At 39.3% G+C, this 22,527-nt stretch overlaps 1 protein-coding gene across 3 annotated transcripts in view; it reads left to right on the forward strand.

The window, feature by feature from the left end:
* Positions 1–8,999: 8,999 nt before the first annotated feature.
* Positions 9,000–22,527, forward strand: part of GSAP (gamma-secretase activating protein) — a 46,965-nt gene continuing 33,437 nt past the window's right edge. The window contains exons 1-11 of one of the 3 annotated variants that reach the window (XM_069035958.1): positions 9,000–9,321; positions 12,734–12,807; positions 15,641–15,697; positions 16,409–16,478; positions 16,883–16,939; positions 17,071–17,159; positions 17,568–17,637; positions 18,673–18,722; positions 19,996–20,085; positions 21,006–21,065; positions 21,740–21,783. In XM_069035958.1, the coding sequence (XP_068892059.1) occupies positions 9,237–9,321; positions 12,734–12,807; positions 15,641–15,697; positions 16,409–16,478; positions 16,883–16,939; positions 17,071–17,159; positions 17,568–17,637; positions 18,673–18,722; positions 19,996–20,085; positions 21,006–21,065; positions 21,740–21,783 (746 nt within the window). In that variant the 5' untranslated portion in view covers positions 9,000–9,236. The remainder of the gene's footprint in view (positions 9,322–12,733; positions 12,808–15,640; positions 15,698–16,408; positions 16,479–16,882; positions 16,940–17,070; positions 17,160–17,567; positions 17,638–18,672; positions 18,723–19,995; positions 20,086–21,005; positions 21,066–21,739; positions 21,784–22,527) is intronic. The other 2 variants (XM_069035953.1, XM_069035945.1) reach the window with 2 other exon arrangements.

Raw genomic sequence — 22,527 nt, forward strand, 5'->3', positions numbered from 1 at the left:
GAGAGAAAGAAGAACGGAAAGCAAAACGTGCCTTTTGGTTAGAGCCCAGGGCAGACAGGCAGCTGTAAACAAGTCAGATACAATGATTTCAATGCTTGTGTTTGCTGGTTGGGGTTAAAGGAGAGGAGTGTGCAGAGGAAAAGACGGAAGAGGGGGCTGGCCAGTATGTGCTTGCAGGGAACTTGGCACAGATCTCTACAGCAGCCTGTTGTGCAGGGAACGGAGGGAGGCTGGAGACCTTAGGGGAAAAGAAATGACTAAGCAAGAAGATTGCTGCTTGTAGGACATTAGGGTCAATGGGCATTAAACATGAGGGCTACAGGAAGGAGCTGTAATGGATAAAAGTGCTGAACCCAGGTCCAAAAGTAATGTTTATCCACATGGAGCCTTCATACAAATGATAAACAAGTAAATCCTCTTGTAGATACTGTTTCTAAGTAATGACCAAGGTGATAAGAAATGTCTTGGGGTCCAGTAACAGAACTGTCTCCTGATGCCAGCGATGGAATAGTCAGGGCAGACATGGTCTGTTTTCCACCATGTCTTGGCCTGACCTTGGGAGAGAATAAAAACTGAGTCTCAGCTCCCAACACGGTCAATAAAGGACAATTCATTTCTGCCTGTATCCCTGCTGTTTGTGCATCTTCAGAAGCAAGGAAAAATGTACATGTCTCCAGAACTGGGCTGGTGGAATGAGGTTAACTGGCAATACAGACAGATGAAGTCAAATGCTGATAAATCTGTGACAGTGCTGACTGGAAGGAATTCCTTCAAGTACTCCTAAGGATAATAGATACCATCTTTACTGTACCCACTCAAGGAAAAGGCCAAGGCCTCACAGGAGACAGCTGACTGGAGACAGCTGTTCATTGCATGCTTGTATTCCAATGAACTAACGAAATACAGGACCTACAGAAGACCACCAAATAATATAATGATGATTCACTATTTAATAAGTAGTGTCTCACCATGCACAAAAAAACATAGGAAAACAAAAATAAGTGATTAAAATGTGAATGAAAAAAACACTGGGGGCTTATAAAAGCATCTAAAAAATTTGACTCTTCCACTTTAAATTGGGAAAATACAAAAGTAAAAAGGAAGAGACGTGTAACATAAAAAAGACACAACATGTGTTGTAAAGAAGACACAACAAAGATACATAACTAAAATCTTTATAACTGGAAGAGTCATTAGATTGGATATTAGGGAAGAGTCAGTTAAATCTGATATTAGGAGAAATTTCTTCACTAAAAGGGTGGTCAGGCATTGGAACAAGCTGCTCAGGAAAGGGGTGGAAAAACCATCCCCAGGAGTGTCCAGAAAATGGTGTGGATATGGGACTCAAGGATATGGTTTGGTAGTGGACATGGTGCTGGATTAATGGTTAGACTCAATGATTTTAGAGGTCTTTTTCAACATTAATGATTCTCTGATTCTTGGATTCTAAACAAACGGAAACATAATAGACTGCTAAGAGTAATTTTTTTTTATACAGACAACACATCTTGTTACCCAGACCCACTAATGACAATATATTAGCTTCTAAAATGTATCATCCTGCATCATAATGAAAAACAGAAAACTATTATGGGCATCAACACTAGTTAGAAGGGTTCTTAGAAAAAGATACAAAAAAATACAGAAAGAGATTGCCATTGTCATACTGTGCTAGTGTAATCACCTAACACTGCAATAATATTCTCCTTAAACAGTTATAACTTCCTGAGAAAAAACCAATTACTTTTAGTAATAATTTTTGTTATTGAGGAATCTAGTGTCTGCTTTCTTCTAAAAATACATGCACTCTCTTCCAAAATGAGAATTCAATGCTTTCATTTGTAGCTGTACACATCTAATGTAATTACACTCAGTTTATCGTTGTAGTACTGAAAGCAGAACTTAGCTGTGTATTTCCCCCTTATTTTTACACTTACGACATTGTAAAAATAGCATACACATCTCAGGAATTGATTCTGTGACATTTACCAAGTCCCACTGAGCTGGGAACCAAGCCTGCAAAATCATACTCATGAGAATACACTCCCCAAGTCAGGTCAGCGAATAAAAGCTCCTCACATGAGTAAGGCTACAAGAATAGACTACAGGAGATCAAGGTCAGTGGTGAGTTTTGGCTGAGTCAGGCTTGGAGCATAAGGCCCCTATGAATCCTATAAATAGTTCATTGTTAAAAGAGGTCAGACCTAATTCTGGAAGTATTTTGGGAGAAGAAACCACTGCGTGACTGATGACGTACACCTACCCAAGCCTTGCTGCTTATTAATGTGACATTTGTTTGGAACCAACATATAATAAATAAAAGATATTTTTAGGATGTGCCAGGGAAATGCATTCAGACTTTCAGAGAATAATTTGAGTGTATTAAAAGTGTTGCACAGTATCAAAGGAATGGTTTTTAGAGTATACAAATAAGGTATTAAAAACTAGTGGTTTCTATTGATCCTGATGGAAACAGAAAAGCAGGCCAAGGAGGCTAAAAGGTAGGATTTACTCACCTGACTTCGATCAGCTAAAAGCTCATACCTAGACTCCTTTTACTGTAAGTCAAGGGAAGTAGGTGCCCCTACTACCATTAACCACATCCTAAGGCTGTAGTTTGGCTGAAACTTAACTGACCTAAGTGAGCAGCAACATCAGGAAAAGCGGTTTCCCCAAGGTCTTTTGCCCAGAATGAGTGGTTTATTCCCAGTTCTGTAGAGTAACTTTGTTTTTGTTGACATAAGGGTTCAGTAACCTTGATAGATAGCTGACATTACTGAAACCATCCTCTTCCACATCCTTCTTTCTCCCCTCAAGGTTACTTTTCAGTTGGATCAGTTCTCTGGTCTGGAAACTATGCCAGCAGTAGCTGGGAAAAGGATCAGAGCAATGCTGGGCAAAAATGACCGCTTCTTTCAACTTGAACGTCAGAGGAAGGCATTTGGCAAAGGGTCTGAATGAGCCATGTGGGTCTAACACTTCACTGCTACCAGTACAGGGTGGTCTTCTATTCTGTTCCCCTCCCTGCTGCCAGCTGCACACAACCACCTCTTCCCTTTGCAATGGCTGTGGACTTGTAAAAGCCTTCTGGAGACACCTTCAAAACCTGGTAGAAAACTAAACCGTTAAAAAAAAGTAAATAGATTTTAGTGTGTTAGCCAGTACAGCTAGATCACAGAGGTGTTAGACAGACAGGAGAACTGGCAAAAAAAGAAAGAGACTGAGTGATCTGGGGATGAGGAAAGGAAAAGAAAACAAGAAGGGAACGAAATCTGGGTCCATCCTTTCAACAGTCATTTGCTGTTAGATCAGCTGCTCATCAAACTGCACCCTCAGGCTCCCTTCCATATTACATTGGATGTGATCTAATTGGAGGCAGACACGGGAAGGGACAGTCCCACTTTCCTCCAGGCCTTCAGCTGCACATTCCCAATAGGCATGTCAGCAGAGGCGAGGGGACAGGAGAACCAGCATCCACACTCACATAAAACGCACCTTAAATTAGCTGCTAAAACCAGGTGGTATCAATTATCCTCTGGAGTTCTTACATTTCCTCATTAACTAGAAGGAGCCTAGACAAAAAACCTCACACTAGAACCCTATTTTCAAAGCAGCTGAAGCTCAGTGAGACAAAATTCAGACTGATGTGTTCATCCTGTGCTGTCCCTGTCTACAGTCTCCACTCTACAGTGCTGCAACCTTACATTTTGAAGGAATGCTTTTGTGCTAAATATTTCTTTCATTTTACAATAAAAATGATAATGGAAAGGCATCTAAAAAGTGAAAGAAATTGAACTGATCTGTTAATTTATGCATCATTATACCAATTCCCAAGAGAGTTGCAACTCTGTTGCAAAGTATTGACACAGTCCTCTTGCAATTCAAATGAAGTCAAAACTGAAAGATCACAAAGGAAAAAAGGGCAAGTTTCTAAACCCTACTGATGAATCCCAATCAGGCTGGAGCTGGAAGAATAAACATAGAGCCAAGAGCTCCTCCAACAGCTGTTGAGACAGTGTGTGCTCACAGGGCTTTCATCAGCGCTAGCAGGGGTTAGTCTGTGGAAAGAACAAAGGAGCCTCAGAGCCTGGGCCATGGAGGGAGAAGCAGCGGAAACAAAAAGGCCACTTGGACGACAGTCAGAGACTTCCCTAAGTCCCATTCTCTTCCCCTCCCTTACTTTGAGGAATGCCTTAACTGTTTCACTCAGGTTACTGGCTTGAGCATGGTACTGACTTCAATGAAGCTATTTAAAAGAAGTTGCTGTTCAACATGAGCACGAATAGCAAGATGATTTTTTTTTTTTTTTTAGTAGTAGTTGAGAGACTCTTTCCTATGATGAATTATTAAACAAAGCATACAAAAGCACCTCCATGAAGCACTGGCTTCCATAGCAGATGCTGACTGATTTCACTGAAGTAACTCCAATCTATGCTGATATTCAGCGATTAAAGAGACTAAAAAAAGGTATTCTCACACACTGAAATAAAGGTATTTTACTCTACCAACTCTGAATTGCACACTTTAGTACTAAAACATTGATTTCAAATTGCATCTTATTTGTGTTGCCAAGAGGATTTAGTAAACATATTAAGCACCAACTTGAGGAAGAAAACTTATGCATATTTTTTGTGTTTGACTGGAGGAAAACATTCTTCAAGGAAACAACTGTCTAGACATGATGACAATAAACCCTCTATTACTGGAATGGCGGGAAAAGAGGTTGCCCTCAGTAAGCAGTACTTCCCAAAAATTCATGAACTGTTTGCCAGGCTGTCATGTGCTTAAATAATTATTTCAGACACTCATTCTTCATAAGAAGCCTTATGTATTATTTCCCAGTGTGGAACACATTGATGGTTTACGGGTTTTTTTCCATGAACAAAGCTTTGTTCTGTTGAGAGAGCTGAAAGGTACATTACACCCATCACTGCCATGGCAGGGGGCAATGCTTCATCACACTTGTGTCATGGTATAATTTTGTAATTCTTGCCATATGAACTGTGTGAAAAGGGATTATAGGCACACAGGAAATTAGCACAAAAATTGTTGTTAGCAGTAAAATAATGCTGATAATGGTTACAATGCAATCAGTAAGGCCATTACTGCTCTCTAATGATTTCCCTGTGGTCAAGACTCAATCCAGATAAAAATTCAAGGGAGATCCTCCCGTTACTAAGGCAGGAACAGATTTCTGATTAAAAAGAAAACAAAAACATTTAATTTGTCCCTTTTTTAATGAGAGCTTTAGTTTCACATCCGGGTCCTGGGAGGTGCTCCATCGGGATCACCTCCTGTGCCTGCACAGCTTCAGATTGGAACTAAAAAACCAAAACTAACCCAGTCAGATAATCAGAAAAGGAAACTGAGTATAAATTGAGAGCAAAATTCACAATTTGGTTTCATGATGCAAGCAAAAGTGACAAATGGGTTACAACATTAATTCCACCTGACAGAGATAAGAAATTGGGTAGTTTCTTTAAACCAAGAGCTTCTTTCTACATCTTAGAAAGTTGGGAGATGTTATCAAGAATACATCATGTTCCATCTTAATGCAAAGACTGCTGAAGAAAGACTAAGGGGTTTTTTAGATGCTTACAGCTTTTGCACCAACTTTTTAACTTTATGTATCAGTTTTAAGGTGGCCTGATACACCATACTGAGTTATTATTTGAGGATCTCTGAATGAGTCAGCTTTGTGGTTTCTGAGGAATGTGTTGTGCTTCTAGGAATTCAACCAGGAGCTCCTGGTCTGTAGATAAGGCCTCCAATGTGCATAGCCAGACTGATGGCTCAAGGAATATGGATAATAATATTTACATAATAAGGTCTAAATCTGTGAATTAGTATTTATGGTTGTGAAAGAATTAGGTATTAATTAATGGAGGAAGTGAAAAAAAACCCCAAAAAACAACAGATAAAAATTGAAACACAGGAAGAGAAAGAAGAAATACCATTTCACTTCAAAGCCTTAGGTGCTACTCAGATGACAGTAGCAGTAGCAAACACTTAGTAGTATCTTGAGGTAAAAGAACAGCAATGGATTAAGTTTTTTTCATAGTATTACAAATTCTTATGCAAGACCATTCATTTTTCCTTAAAAGTAGGACTGTAAAGACCCAAACCTGTGATTGTCTCTTTTTACTCAAAGATTGGCTTTGATAAGTAGGCATTTTGTTGAAGGCAAAGTTTAATGCTCACATCAACTGTGAGTGTTTTATGATGTTTCCTGTGATAATTTAAAATTAATCAAGTAAAATTAACCAATTTTGAGAAAGTACAGATAATTACACCATGGAATCATAATGACCTTCCCAGGGTATCAGTTGTTTTGGACCTTTAGGAGTCACAAGGAAACCTTTACATTTGAGCCAAAGAAATTTGCAGAAGTAATAACTGTCTGTTTATTGGATAAGCCACTGGAAACTAGTGATTTCAAATCAACTGCTGGACTACAGGAAAAATTAGGAATCCTTGCTGCAATTCTGGGAAGATTGACTTCAGTTCTATGTTGGTTATAAACCTTGGTCTCGTCTTTCCAGATTCCCTCGTCCTCATTCCCTTCTGTTCTGACTCCTTGCTCCCATCTATTCCTTCAGTTTCTGCTGGTATGCTGGTCTTTCCCAGATCTACATGGTTGCTCCTGTCATGTTTCTGTATCTCTACACCCTGATAGTAATCATTAATCACCTCATCCCTTTCTGTTTCTCAGATCTCTTCACCTGTCAAGCTACTACTTCCTTTTTCTCACTGAAAAGATGAGGAAACTTCTGTGAGAATTTCTCCTGCCTTAGTTTCAGGGACTAACATCAGAGAAGCTTCCAAGTTCCCAGGATGATGCACTGGAGATGAGGTGCCACTCTATGGCTTGAGTGAGGAGTGCCTAGGAGTGCCCAAGAGTCTTGAGAACCTTATGTGAAATAATGGAAACATATTTGGCTTACAAAAGTAATGAAGAGTCCTTTTTAGTGAAAGCACAGTCTGAGAAAAATTGTTAGCTACTTTCACAACAAGAAAAGCTTTTCCTACTACACACCTGACTGTGATGTCTTGCACAAACTCCTCCACCAACCTGTACAAATCCTTCCAGTTCTTTCCCAAACAATGACTGTAGGATGGATTTTACGCACAGGCCACAAGTGAATGGCTGTCCTCCACACCCAGTTGTCCCCACAGCTGCTTACCAGCTCACATCATGGCAGACCCAGCAGTCTGCTGGGTAAACTACATGTTAACAACATGCAGCTCCTATTGTCCCAAAGGCCTTTAACATCCTGTGTAAGATTCTCTAAGGGACTGTCATATGGTTCTTGATCTGTAAATATTAGAGAATAGTTCATCCATCAGTTCTGTTTGCTCTCTTTCAAGAACTATAACAAGTGGCATGGTTGACACTGAAACAAAAGAACAGTGACAGTTGTTTTGTTTGGGGTTTTTTGTTGTAATCCAGTACCATTGTACTAGTCAAACATACCTAATTTTCTTTCTCTTCCTTCTGCACTTGGAGTCCTTGGAGCTGTTAGAGGCAGACTCTTTATTACCCATTTCCATATTTATTTCTGTTTTGCTTTACAGCAGAAGAAAACTTCTGTCAGTTGACCTCATCTGGCCTTAAATGAACTCCAGATCTGGGTGCAGGAGACTTTCTCCATGTGTAAATCTCCCCTTTTGCATATACTTACAGAATCAGTCATTTCATCGGCTGTTTTTCACTCCTTTGCTTGCCTCTCCAGTTGTGTCATTCCCAAATACTCATGAATTAGCCCCATCTCATCTCTCCAAAATTACATCCATTTGGGAGCTCTTGTCTGTTTTCTACTTTTGCATCCAAAATAAATATTCCAGACACATTTTCAAGCTTTATTTCACAACGGTGAAAATATAAGCTGAAATTCTTGCCCAACCACTTGATCTAAGGAGCTTTAAGAAAAATGCTGATTACAAAACTTGTGGTAAAATTGTAAAAGTTGGCAATATGGAGATTGAGAAGCAAAGCATGTCTGCTTTCATTTTGATTATCAACCTGCTTTTCAGCCACGCTTTGCAGACATACCTGATTCTGATCTGGCCTTTTTATAGCTCCAGGACTTAGCAGTGGTGGGGAAAAAATTGGTACAGGATTAGCTCTTAGAACAGGCTCAAGCTGTTCTGTATTTGGGTACATCAAGCTTGGTGTGTGCCCTCACAGGCTCTCCACTCATATGCCACCTTTAGCTGGCTGATATCAGCCAGCACATTTCAGAAGGGAAATGGTAATTACAGGCAGGCTATAGATAACCATGGAGTAGTACCATATCAGTGCTACAAATACTTTCAACAGCTAAAATAACCCCAAGCAAACAAACCACAACCCCCCCCTAAGATTACACGAAGTTTTACCTTCTTTGCAGATGAAAAGCAGGATCAGGCCAGGCCTAGTCTGAGAGGACACCCCAACCCAAGTTCTGCCAGCAGTTTACAGACAGAGACTCCATCTATTCAACAAGCAACTTCAGAGTGCACAGCCTCAGAAAACAGGGATGCTACTTGAAGTTCTGGAAAACAGCTAATGCTGCCTGGGGGATCACAACCAGGGCAACCCATCAGGGGGCCTCCTGATCCTGGTGAGCACCAGGTGACTACAACTCCAGGCCTCACTGACAGGCTGCTGTCTGAGGCACTTGGATTCACTCCGTGATGAAGCTTCCAAAAGGATTGCCCCATCTTCTCTCTGGTGACCAGTGACAGTAAGGAATTACCTGCAGCCGTGTCAGGGAAGGTGTAGGTTGGATATTAGAAAGAGGTTTTTCGTTCAGAGGCTGGATGGGCACTGGAACAGGCTCCCCAGGGAAGCGGTCACAGCACCAAGAAGCGTTTGGACAATGCTCTCACGCACATGGTGTGATTCTTGAGGCTGACCCGCGCAGGGCCAGGAGCTGGACTTTGATGATGTTTGTGGATCCCTTTCAACTCAAAATATTTTGTGATTCCGTGATTCTTCCAGTGTGCCCGAGGGGGAGCCTGGGCGCCCGCTCCATGGGGAAAACGAGAGCCTCCGAGTCCCGCGGGTCACCTGCACGGCGGCCGGCCGCCGCGGGAGGCTCGGAGGCGCTGTCCCGCCGCGGCCGTGCCCGGTAGGAAGCGGAAGGGCCGGCGACGCCGGGAGCGGGCCGGGAACCGCCGGAACACCCGGTGGGCGTCCCCCCCCACGGGGCGGGCTGAGGGCGGCGGAGTCGGAGCGGCGCCGGGCCGGGGCGATGCTGCTGCGCCTGGCGCCCGAGTTCGAGCTGCGAAGGGACGTGGTGCCCTGGCTGGCAGAGCGGGGCTGCGCCGCGGCTCTAGGTAACGCTCCGGGAGGCCGAGGAGAGCCCCATCCCTCAGGCCGGCCGGCCCTTCCTCTCTCCGGCCGCCTCCGTGCCCGCCCGCCCGCGGAGGAGCCGGGCTGCGCGAGGCCCCGGGTGCGGGTCCCCAGCGGGACCTCCGGCCGCGGGGGCCGGGCGATGGCGGCGGGGGAGCGGCCGGGGCTTGAGGGAGCGACCCTCGGGTGCCGGGGGACTTGAGGCAGGCAAGTCTGGTGTCCTCAAGGAACTTCTCACATGCCGAAAACACTTCTAACACATCTGCTACACTCCACAACTTGTTTCTTCTTCCTGCTTCTTCACACGTTTGGGGCTTTCTCTTTTTTTCCTCCCCTCCTCCCCCTTAAAAAAAAAAAAGTTTTACCATTACTCCCTCTCCCACGCTACTCCCCTTTCTGGGAGGAAAAACCCCACAGCCTGAACACTTTCTTGTGTCTGGTAAATGAGTGCTAGTTTAAAATTAGATGCAGCGTCAGCACCGTCACAGCACCGTGCGATCGCCAGCATAGCGAGCGCTCGGGGTAGTGGTTGGAAAAAAGTGACCTCCCGTATTCTTGGCACTGTGGCTTTTTGCTTGTTATTAATCTGCAGAGCAGCTGGCTCAGTTCTGCTTTTCAGAAACCGATGAAAACCTTATTCTAATAAAATAATAACACTGTAATTGTTAGTGCTTCCATAGAAATATCATCATGCACAGTGTTGATGAGCTTAAAATGCCTTCAGTTGCTTTTACTTTACTCAAAATACTTAACTTACTTCCCACATTGAGGGTCTGTTATGAAATAAACTCCCAAGATTTTGTTTGGTGACAAATCAGAAAGTATCATCTTGGAAAATAAGAGAATTATTTACCAAGCCACCATTTACAAAATCTGTTAAAAAGTACTTTGCATTTTCTACATTTACTGAACAATTGTTGAAATGTGTACTGGAGGGATCTGAGGTACAATTCTGAAATTCTCCATGCATAACTGATTAATCTATGAATTTATTAGTTCATCAGTGATTCATTCAAAGATAAATCAACCTATATGTTAATGGCATAAAGGTCTCAAAATGCCACTTGACTTCTTTTTGGGAAGGGGAAAATTGTAATGAGTCTTTTAAAATGTAATTGAGTCTTCATTCAGTAATGTTCCTGGTGATACAGAATCATAAAAATCTAGTTTGGAAGGTGCATCTGATCAAATACCAGCACTGCTGTATTTCATTTTAACTCATCTCTGTATAGTGACTTCTTCCCCCTCATGCAATGCTGTCATATTAGGAATGTGAAGGTGGGAGGTAGGGATTTGAAAAGATTAATTTAAACATCAAAGAAATATCTAATCACAGAAAGCAAGTAATTTTAGGAGTCATGGTACTTTTGTGTCAGTTTTCAGATGTTAGGTATTCATATTTATTATTTTCTTTCCTAAGGACTTGAAAGCACTTGATAGCATGTGAGAACTGCAAATTGCATGAGAGCTGGGAGTAGCTGTGATGAGAGGAAGGGAGCGGCAAGTGAAGCAAACCAGCCTTGTTCTCTTTATTCCACTTACTTTCATATGAGCTGCATATAATGGCCTTCAGGAAATCAAACTCTGCACTCTCCTGATTATGTTGATAAAAGCTGGGTGCTGGGCAGGCAGGCTGGGTTGGTTCTTTTGCAGCCCTTCATCTGCTGGTCTCGGCTGTGGGCATGAGGAAGGAGTTGTAATTCTATGTGAAGGGTTTTACTGCAGGACTTTCCAAGGGCAGAGGCCATTTCCACTTCTTTGCCTCCATATTCCCACTGACTGTTCAGTGATGTGAAACTCTCTTCCAATTCAGAACTTTTTCAGCACCTTTAAAATGTCTGTGTCAGATGATAGGGAAATTTATTGACATAGAGATTGCTCATGGACCTTCTTCTCTACCAAAATTCTGTTCTGAAGAAGTATTGCATGAGGAAATATGGAGACTGTAGTACTCATCTTGAAAGTTTGAGGTGGTGGTTAAGTTCCAGGAAGCTTCTGATAATAAAAAAAAAAGAGTATATTGTTATCTTAGACTCTCCCAGCTGTCACCATCTAGCCCTAATGTAGTGGTATTGTAGTGTACTTCGAGTGATCTGAAACCAATAGAAAGTGATGTGTTGCTCAATGTACAGGAAGGATTTTCATTGTCATCCCACAACAAAATTGAAAATTTACTTCCTTCTGATAATACTTGAAAACAGTTTTTTCAAGTTTTATCACTGCAAACTGTACAAGCCAGTTTATAGTATCAGGCTTGTTAAAATAAGTTTCACTAAGTGTCTTCCTTCTAGCAACACTTTGTGATAACTGCCAAGTAAATAGTGTCAGACTTGACTAAATGCTTGCAGAGGGTTGTGGAGAGTTCTCTATATTGATGCTTACTGAACTCTAGGCCACTTTTATTATAAAATTAAGACCAGTCATACAGCTTCAACCTTACTAAGGGCAAAATCTCAGCTTTTAGTAAAAATTCCATCAGAGATGCATACATTTTTGATGGCTGAAGTGATTACAAAACAAAAGCAGTATCAGGAAAAGCATGCATTTTTGTCACCTTGAGTACAATATTTTATCCTTTTTTCTGGTGGTTTTCTTTTTATTTTGTACTGCTTTGTCTAGATAAGATCTTTTCTTTCTGTGTCCACCTTAGCTTCCAACTTGTTGCCATTTTAACTGTACTCTTTCATTCACATCCCATATATCCTTCATTGTTTAGTTCCCTGTACTTGTAGGTAGGTTGCCTATCTCTCTGTATAGTATTTAATGTTGTGGTTCTTTGGTTTTTGGTTGTTTTTTTTTCTTTACTTATTTCTTTTTGGAGGAGGAGGAGAGGCTAAGAATGACACAGAAATGTTGGTGTTGTAGAACTAATGTCTAAAGATGTAGTTTGTTTTCAGGTTTTTCTTTGAGATGCTGAAGGAGCAGGTGTGAGCAAATGATACGTTCCTCAGGCTAGCTCTGGCTTCCTGTAGTGTGTGAAGAACTGGAGTATGACTGGACTGTTTGAACCCCATGTTGTGTATAATGAATATATGCAAGGGGGTCTTTTGGTTTGTTTTTTTTTTTATTCTTTGAAAAAGCACATTCCATTTTCATAACAAAAGGTACTGGCCATTAGAATCACAATTATAATGAAGAGGTAGGAGTTTACAGAAATAATTTTATTTTTGCATGTTTTGAAATCCCGTAACTATTTGTGTTGTAGTTTATCAGGTTTAAATCATGATGTAAGAAGTACTCTCTTTTTCCAGAAGGGAGTAATTTTGGGAGTAATAAAATGCAAATAAGTATTTACATGTAAAAATATATTTAGCATATTTGCTTAAAATGTGCATAAATTATATGATGAACCATCTGAAATGAAAATCCGGTGCCTTTTTGTACTTCTTATTTCAGACACTTCTGAGAATTCATCAGCACTCTACATTGTAAATATTGAAAGAAATGGAAAAATTATTTATACCTGGAAGGTAAGTCCATCTTGGAACTTTATAAAAATATAGTTGAGAATAATACTGTATGTGAATTGAATTCAGTTCTTGTAGTTTAATTGGTTTTGCAGTGAGTGTTAGAACATGGAAACACAACTGATTACAACCTGGGGGGTTGGGCAATGGGAAAATACCCGTCTCCACTTCAGACAAAGGTTAAGAATGATGAAATGGAGAGTAAAGTACTTACCTGATTAAATCCATAGGGTTTTTGCCCTTGAGTTTTTGTTGGCCCAGAATCTCCCCATGAATGAAATGCAATTTTTTAAAATCACTTCATAAGCAGCACATAATTTCATCTTCAATTTCTCGGCAAAGCCTAGCTATTAAACTGTGAGCAGTGTTTTAGTTAAATATTTTGTCCTACTAAGATGTCTTAGGATACCATTTATCTAACCCTATTTCTGCACATACCTTTCTTTAAGATTCATCCATAACACTTTATTGCAAGTAGTCTGAGGTAGCCACTGTTTATTTGATGTCCTGAAGTATCTAGAGCTGACTTAACATAGGATTTTGCTCTCCATATATTTTTAGTTTTACTTCCAAGTGGGTTTTCTAATGGTTTCAGAAGGTGAAACTTCATCTCATTCCCATCATTTCCTTGATGAGACAAGCTGTGCTCCTTGACTGTGCAGCTCAGAGGAGTCTGTAGATCCAGCTGGATTCTGGAGGATCTTGTTTCTTGAGGAGTGCAGATATGAGGTGAACTCCAGTAGAGTAGGGCTGCTTTCATTCCCCTCTGGCTCAACAATGCTAAAACTCTCCAGCTTCCCTAGGGTTAAGGGAAGAGGTGAGGCCTTCATCAAGGTGTAATACACGTTAACTGTGGGTGGATGTTTCCTTTGGTACAGGCATAGGGAGGGGAGTCTGTACAAGACAATAGTAACCATAAAACCAATTCTAAAGTGTGTGTCAAATTTTGTGATTTTTTCATTGCTCAAAACTCTAGAAGACAATCCAACTAACCATCTAGCTCAGAAGAAGATCTGGTACTCTGTGTGTGTGATGTTGCTGCCTTTTGGTACCTGTGGAATCTCACACTAAGCTTTTCTGGGCCTCTGACAGTCTAACTGCCTTGTGTGCTCTTCAGGCTCTTGCAAATGGCACAAGGGATGAGTTGTAGCTCAAGGTTCACACATCTAAATGTAGGTGTCTGCCTGCATGCTGGGTGTCTAAGCTCCCACTGTAGTCTGTAGGGATCTGGTCAAAACAGTTGGTGGAGCTTAGGGAACTGGCCACTTGTTGCCTGTTCTTTGGGAAGAAGTGTATGCCACTCACACAGGATGTAAACTAGACTGAGCTGGCCTGGCTTGTTCCCCAATAGATACAAATAGAAAACAGCCTTTGTCTTCTAAGTGAGAGACAGTTAAGTGTATTCTGTGTGAAACCAGGAGAAGGTGGAGAATGAGTTTTATTTTCAAGCTTATTTTAGAGTATTATGTTGTACAGGGGCTTTGACGGTGTCTGTATTTTGTAACATTAATAGTGTAAAGGAAGATATTTTTAACAGAAGTGAATTCTATTTGCAAGATAATGCAAGAATCTTCAGAGTGCACATGAAAACAAGTATCCTAGTTTATGCATGGCCATGGCCATTGATGTAGTTCTGTTACCAGTTTTGTAAAGTGTATTTTTCAGTATCTAAGTACAGAAGGTGTTAACGTTTCAGACACACTTGAAAAAAAAAGTTATTTGTGAAAGCACTTGCCTAATCTTAAATTAGGAAGCCTGGAGCCTGTGTCTTAATATAAAGACATTTTGTTTTCCTTGTTTAAATCAGAAGTCAAAGACTTTTGTCATTGCCACAACAATAATGAGACACTCAGAAATAGACCCCTTAGGAAGCAAATACTCAGGCTTTTGTTTCAAATTCACAAAGACACCATAAATTTGTAAATAACCACAGATCTCTCCCCTCTCCCCCTAAGCAGTTGTTAAAAACAATGATGCTCACTGTGTAAGTAGAAGCCTGTGTGGCTGGATTTAATTTCAGCAGTTTAGCAATTTAGTGCCTATACCCAGAGTACATTAATAGACATCAGTTTAATTTGCTATCCAGTGTATGCTGCAAAGCAGAATTTTCTTTTTTAATATATTTTGAAAAATTAAGGCATGGTAAAAATGAAGAAGTAGTAAAGTTGTGATTTGTAATCCCAAACATTTGTAAGTGCCCCAAACAAAATCATCATATGTGAATTATCAATAAGCTAGAAAGGGTATGAATTATGTTACTCTTCAAAGGCAGAGGCTAATGGTGAACTTGTAAAATACTTAGCCTTCAAAAAATCACTTCCTAAGACAGACCTGAAATCCTTTTTCCAGGCTACAGCCAGATCACTGGGAGATGATTTTTGGTGATGTTTGATGTTTCTGTGCTCCATTTTGGAGCAATGACCCACCAAGTTGGTGAAGTTTGGAATACCAGCCTTAAGTCTTCAGGGGCCATAGCACCCCTCTTGATTCTTGTATAGACATCTCTTTTCCTGGCCTTACTGCCTATAACTAAAACCAGTTTAGAAGCAAAGTGAGAGAGAGGCACTTGGTTTATGCAATGGCTTGTGGGCTGTGGATTGGCCACATTTCAGCTTTATCCCATGGGTTAGTTCTAAAAGGAAAAAATAAATCTTTGTTCTCTTGGAATTAGAATTTGCTTTCTTGGAATTCGATAATTGACTGCCTGTTTATATGTAGGACAGGGAAGTGTGTGAGGATGTGTGACAAGGGGCAGGGAGAACAGGGGGAAAAAAAAGAGCTATGTTTAACTTTGTGTATATTTATATTGCTAGTGCTAATTTGTTCTCATCCATAGGGAAATCAGAGAAATACTCACATTGGATTGTACGATCTTCAAACTAAACAAAATGAGGTGAGAGCAATGCCAGGTTTCTCTCTGGTGAAAGTGCTGTAGTGTTTCAGATTTTGATGCTTTGCAACACAGTATGTTATGTCCTTAAGGAGTGTATCCTTGTTTGAAACAGAAAAGATACTGGAGAAGGTATTGGTACAATTCTCAATAGTATTAAAATGCACCACATTGCAGAACGTCTGAAAGGCTTGAGAGTAAACCATCATGTCTGCAATCTTTATTTCTAAACAACCTTCTAAACAACAAGTCCTTTCCACTCCTCTTCACATTACACACATGTGCCAAGAAGTAAATGCTTGGGGTTTTCTTTATATGTGCATTCTTGGTCTGTTTGATGCTACCATTTTTAAGAGATTATTTTATTCTAAAACTAAATATACTACAATTCAGTAACTAGAACCATGATAACAGGCCTTTGCAAGTGTCCCCATAATAGTATGAAATGAGTGAAATTTTGTATTTACATAAAAGTCTGCTGTACTGCTCAAGTGGCAACATAGAGCTTAAAAGAACTCATAAAAAACAAACATGAGAGAAAGGAGAGCTGTTACAACTGAGCCTTGAAATATGGTTCTTCTGGACATGAAAAGATTTGGTTTGAAGACAGAAGCTGTGTACTGGACAGCAACATTTTCCTAAGAAGTAATTAGATTATTTCCTTTATGGAGTTTAAAAAAGCACAGTTATTAACATTACCATGTTTCTCTGTAGCACCTCTATGTGTTTGACAAGGATCTTCACATAATCAGCTGCTCGGTCAACAATGAAAGGACGTTATTGGGTAAATATATGTTTTATCATTAAATTTTTTTGATAAAGATTTAGTTTAGTAGGATGATTCATTTGTGTCTAGAATTACTTATATCTATTTTGACCTATGTGTTGCCCGCAGCAGTTTATGAATTTCAGTGGATCCATCATCAGATAATGTAGGTAACAACATAAAGACACAGCTGTGACAATATTGCTGTTTTATTAAAACATCTAAGACACACTGACCCCTTGTTCACTTCCTCCTCCTGCATTCATGCATGCCTCCTACATCTAGAAGAGCTTCTGTTGTTCCTTTAACATATATGGTTTTGGTAAAAGAATTGTGATGCTCATTTTTCAAGGATGTTTAGTAATATTACTATCAAATATGAACACTCACTGTGGTTGTGTTGGTTTTTTCTCCTCCCACAGCAGTCAGCTTCTGTCAATATACAGAGGAAGAAAGAGCAAGTCAGCTCTTACAGTCAGGTACTGCAAGTGGATTGTATTATATTATTTGAAATATTCAACCCTTTTGCTCTCTTTGTCATGTAATTTCTGTTTGGAAAACAAACTTGTGTACATAAGAGACAGTTATCTAAAACATATTGTTTTTGCAGTATCCAAGTATTTAACCTTGCTAATTGAAGTTCATCCCATTAATAATGTGAGAGTCCTAAAGGCTGTGGATAGCTCTGTTCGAGTACAGGTAAGTTATTCACCTAATCTAAAGATAAGCCTTTTCTGATATGCTGTGCTAGGGAGAAAACATGGTTTAGTGCAGAAATACCTCATTTTATCTTGCATCTGTTACAGAGATAATGTTACCCTGTTTCTTCACAGAAATAAAAAAATGAATCTTAAAATGTTTGGTGTACAATATTTCTCCAACATGAAGGCTCCTTTTTTTTTCTCTTCAGTCTTCCACAGTTTGCAGTTATAGTGACTGATGACTATTAATATGTAATAATAGCTATTTTTATTAATTGAATATCATTAGTGTGTCTGATTTAACTTAAAAATACATAATTATCAGGAAAAAAAACCCAAAACATTTTAGATAAGGGTTCTGAACTACTTTGGTTTTTTACTTACTTTTGTGAAACTTTCTGTGTAGTTTCTTTATCCAGTTGAAGGCAGAAATTCTTCTACAGAAAGTCGTCTCTTGCTAGTTTCAGAAGATAAATGTGAGTTAATATTTTCAAAGTACATTGTTATTCTTTTCTTGAAGATGATTGTTATAGATTATGTTTTTGGCATACTTCAATTGGGGAAAAAAAACAGGAAAAAGAAGGGTGTGAGTTATTCTAGGTATTCCAAAGGTCTTTCAAAAACTGTATCATTTACTGGAATTTTTTCTATGTTAACAGAATGGCCATCTTTGTCTACAATTAGTTGCTTAGCTCATGCATTCATCAGTCATCTTTATTTCTAAAAAAGCTAAAATAGATTTGTTATAGCTGCCTATGTAAATTCAGAGCAAATTAATTGACTGAAAGATGGGCTGTCATTTAACATGTGAAGTGGGATAGGAATGGGACAATAGTTCCTTGTATTCAGCTAACATTGCGTGTTGAACCTAATCTAATGGCAGGGAATGGATAAAGATGGGCTCTTGGAAAAGGCTGGGTTTTTCCTTCTTATTGTAGAGTGAGGTTGCTTTTCCCATCCCCTTGGAGAGGCCCATCTTCCCTGAGCTAGACACCAACCCTGGGTAGACTGAAGTGGACAGAGCTAAACAGAAACACAAGATCTGCTGGGTGAATCTTGCACTTCTCATGCAGGCCAGCTGTGGATAACTTTAAGGAATTTTGTGTTGGAAAGGAATGTGAGGGGTATTCATGATAGGAAGTGAAACAGGTCAGGGATAGTCTCAGACATGGGCATGCAGCTCTGCAGACCCTTTCTTTCCGTGTGTGCTCCTTGGCTTGGTTGGGCACATTCCAGTCATTGCTCTTTGTGCCTGTGCTGTACTGATTTGGGCAGGGTACTGTGTCCACAGGGTGTTATGGCTGAGGCCACTCTCAGCTGAGGAAAGGAAGACAATCCAGGTCTCTGTCTAGGCACCTGTGCTCATGTATCACAGATTTCCTCTTACACTGAGTTGAACTTTCCTGGCCCTAAAGTGTTCTTACAGAATTCTCAGAGGTGGGCTTGTGTAATAAGCTGCATAAAAGCATTTGAAAATGTTTGTTTGTAATTATTTTTTTAATATTTTAAAGATATTGAACAATTTGACATTCATGTTGTTGCAGAAGAAGAACACAAAGTGGTAAGATTGAAAAATCATTGGGTATGAGGTTTTCTACTTGAATTAATTTAGCTGAAAGCTTTTGTAGTTTTATACTTGGGCAACACATAGTTTATAAAGAAAACATTGATTAGTATGGCAACTTATGCAGGTAACCACAAAGCTGATTGAAAAACTTTACACCTTGTAATCTATGAGGAAAGTTATTTATTTTATTGGTTTTTTTATGTGTTGCTGAATGCTTCTGTATGTTAGAAGTTGGGAGTAAACATAGTGTTTATTCATTTTTAAACCATTTAAAATATTTTCAGAGTCACCTTCCTAACCTTGTCTTTTGTGAGTCTGTGTGAACCCAGTAAAGAATTCACTTAAAAAAACAAATGAACAAAATATGTAAAACTTAGATACAGTCCAAGTACAGTGAATTTTCCAATCTCTTTTTCCCCTCATCTCTTTTTCTGTTTGTAACATGAATTTGTCATCAACTAATTGTGGATGCTCTGCTTGAAAGACTTACTATTAATAAACATTCATCTAATATAGTAAATAATTGTGTCCTGAAAGCCTATGTTTTGCATTATGGAGGTGAATGTAGGCTTTGAAGGAAAAGTTAAGGACCTGATTTTGGTCACTTTACAATCTTTCATGGTTTTCTCAGTTTATCATGACCTTTAAAGCAGATGGGTTTTATATGCTAGACTACAGTAGTGGAGTAAAGACTTAAGTATAACCAGAAAACAGATTGATCTGATGTCCTTCAGACAAACAGATTTGTTTTGGTTGAAATTAAACCTCCCTATATCATTCAAGTGTGCATGTATACAATTCCAACAGTTTTCCATAGTTCTAGTCATTTCCTTACTTCCAGTCCTCTCTCTCACATGGCTGAGACTTTGGATAGAAATCTCTTTTAGAGCTGATACATCTCCCTTCAGTAGTTAATGTAGCTGATTCTGAACTGTGGTATTTCCCTCCTCTCTGAGGAAGGGTGCCGCTGCTATTCTTCATTCACTTTGAGTAGTTTAAGTGGTGGATTTCTTGCAAGCAAGGAAGCCTGAAAGAAAAGATTTGTTAGTAGGTGTACCCTGAAAACTGTGCTTCTGATCTCTTTAAACTGAGCACCTTGCACACAACAAAGGTGGACTTCATGCTGCTGAGAAGGAGCCTGTTCCTTCCAAGCTCCTTACTATTTGTGCCTCTTCTCTGACTGCTTTTCTCTTTAATGCACAGACTGTGCATAATTTTTACAAAACCTTATTTGATGGTTTCTAATATTTTTATTCTTTCTCTCTAGGTGATTCAAAAGTCAGGTCAGCTTCCAAGAGTCAAAGTTGTAGATGACCTGGATATGATGGAACAAAGACTCTTCTACATTGTTCCAAAGGTGAGATGAAAGTCATTCTTGCAGATTTGTTCCTGCCTTTCTAGAGACAGTGAAGTTTTGAGTGTGTGGGGTAGGAAGTAGGAGTTTGTTTTCATTAGGATGGTCTGTCTTGTTCCTGCCTCAAATAACCCAAAGCAGAAGCCAAACTTGCCTTAGCTGCTATTGTGCTTAGTAAATTGCAAGAAGACTTCTGGTCTTAGTGCTTTCTATAAAAAAGGTGGGCTTGTAAAATTTTTTTGCTTTAGAAAAGTCTATTATTCAAAAGTATCTAAATCTATCTAAAACTGTTGTGAGTATAATGCTTCTGTTCTAGAGAATTCACATCTAGAAAGTATTTTGTATGCAGACTTACTGAGTGACCAAATGAGGACAGGTTCTTAGCAAGAAGCTCTGAAACTCTTAGGGTTTGGGTTTTTTATTTTGTCTGAGGGACTATTTGCACCTGATGCATTCTCTGTAAATAAAAAAGGGGTTTTATTTACTCTTCTTGGCCATGAAAAAAGTGAATGTTAGGAAATAACAGGAAGTGAACTGTGATGGAGAAATGTATTCATGTTTTTGTTTCAGAGATACCCTTTTTGAACTGACCAAAGTAAGATACAGTTCTTTTTGCCATATAGGTAGATATGGAAAATATTTTTTAAACTTTCTAAAATGTGTGAGACGTGTATTGCTGTGTTTCAAGTGAGAGCCCACGCAATTATATATGATTGGCAGATAATGATCTGGGACAGGAAGGAAGCATGTGATTGTGCTATTGTGAGGGATTATATGTGGTTTTTAAATTCTTTTGTCCCCTAGCTTCTGCATATCTGTTAGCAAAGCAGGTTGAGTGTGAAGAATGGTTCTGAGTATCCAACCACTTTTCAGTCTATACAATATGCTTTCTTACTTTAAAAACATGTCCTTTTTAATTCCAGGAATCAAAGAGTACTTTAAGGTGTGTCCAGTTTTATCCTGATGAAAATTTTAACTCAATAGTAAGTTATGAGTATTTTATTATATAATGGTTTTTAGTGGGATGTAATTATGTTTTCCAGGTACTGGTACAGAGATCTGTTTGCCTTTTTTATCATTGAAACTTTTTCATAGGAAAACCAGGGTTTGTTTTTCTGTTTGTTTTTGGGGATTTTTTGCATTAGTTTCTTATCAAGAATACATTCAGTCAGATTCAGATTTTGCCACAGTATGGTAACTTTAGTGGAATTGCACTTTTATTGACCTAGAAGGCAGTAAGTGACATTCATGACACTATTCTGATCTAATACTCATCTTTTGAAAAAGCAGACTTATCAAGTGCACTAGACAAAGAAACTATGTACTGATTTTTTGTCAGTTTTAAGTGACAGGAACGTTTGTTGCAGTTAAAATACAAAGAACAGAACATAAAAACTACAACATGTCATTGTTACTAGACCTTTGTCCCAGTGGCTGAAAATTCCTACAATGCAGTGATTTTTTTTCTCTTTTTAAAAGAGAATCTGTGTTATGGGGGTTTTTGAAGTGGCTGTAAGGATTAGAGGAGGATAAATAAACTTGTTAAAATGTTGAACCTGGTGAAATGTGACTATGACACATTTTACTGGTCTGAAATACTAAACAGAGTATATTGACCTCTGTAAAGAACAAGTTTGTTTTCTTTTTTGTTTAACAGCTGGAATCACACCTGGACATTGCTGTAAATGACACACAATTGAAGTAAGTTGTTTGGTTTTTTAATGTTTTGTTTTGCTTTCTTTTTAATATACATGGTAACATTTTACAAACCCATGTAAAATTTGTCCAAGCCACAATATCTTTGTTTACAGTTGCCTGAATGGTACTGGAACATAAGAATAACATGAAAACTGTGTCCAGACCTCCAGTTCTTATTTTCATCAGGGTCAACTGTAAAAAGTAATTTAACCCTTGACTGCTTCTTAGTGCCATTTTAAAAATTATTTGTCTGAAGAGCTATTTGTCTCTAGCTATAGGTTAAATATTCTGAGTATGCTACACCTATTTAAATGAATTTGTTTTAACCTTAGGCATGTTGTAATGGTGATGTCGAAATTTCTGTCAAGGGAAGCTCTGCATTTTTAATTGCTATTGCAAGTTTTATTGGGCAGTTAACCAAACCAGTAGCTCCTTTTTATAGCCTGTGAAGACACTGCCTGTATTCTGTTCTCCTCCAGCATGCTCTTTCCATCAGCCTGCACTTTTAAAGATGAAGATTTGTCTGATTCTGTGTCTGCCATGCACATGACTGCATCTGAGCTTGTCTCCTGAGGGCTCCCTTTTAATTGAGGGAAAAACCTAGTCAGGATGGTTTAACTCTGTCATAATCCTCATTGATCTTTACATTCCAAAAGGGCCTGTGTATTTTTGTGAATAAAAAGGGAGGCCAGAGCTGTTAGGTCAGGTATCAGTAGCTGAAGGTAGTTGAGTTTTACCCTGCCCAAG

Source organism: Aphelocoma coerulescens, chromosome 1A (assembly GCF_041296385.1).
Source record: "Aphelocoma coerulescens isolate FSJ_1873_10779 chromosome 1A, UR_Acoe_1.0, whole genome shotgun sequence".
Lineage (NCBI taxonomy): Eukaryota > Metazoa > Chordata > Aves > Passeriformes > Corvidae > Aphelocoma > Aphelocoma coerulescens.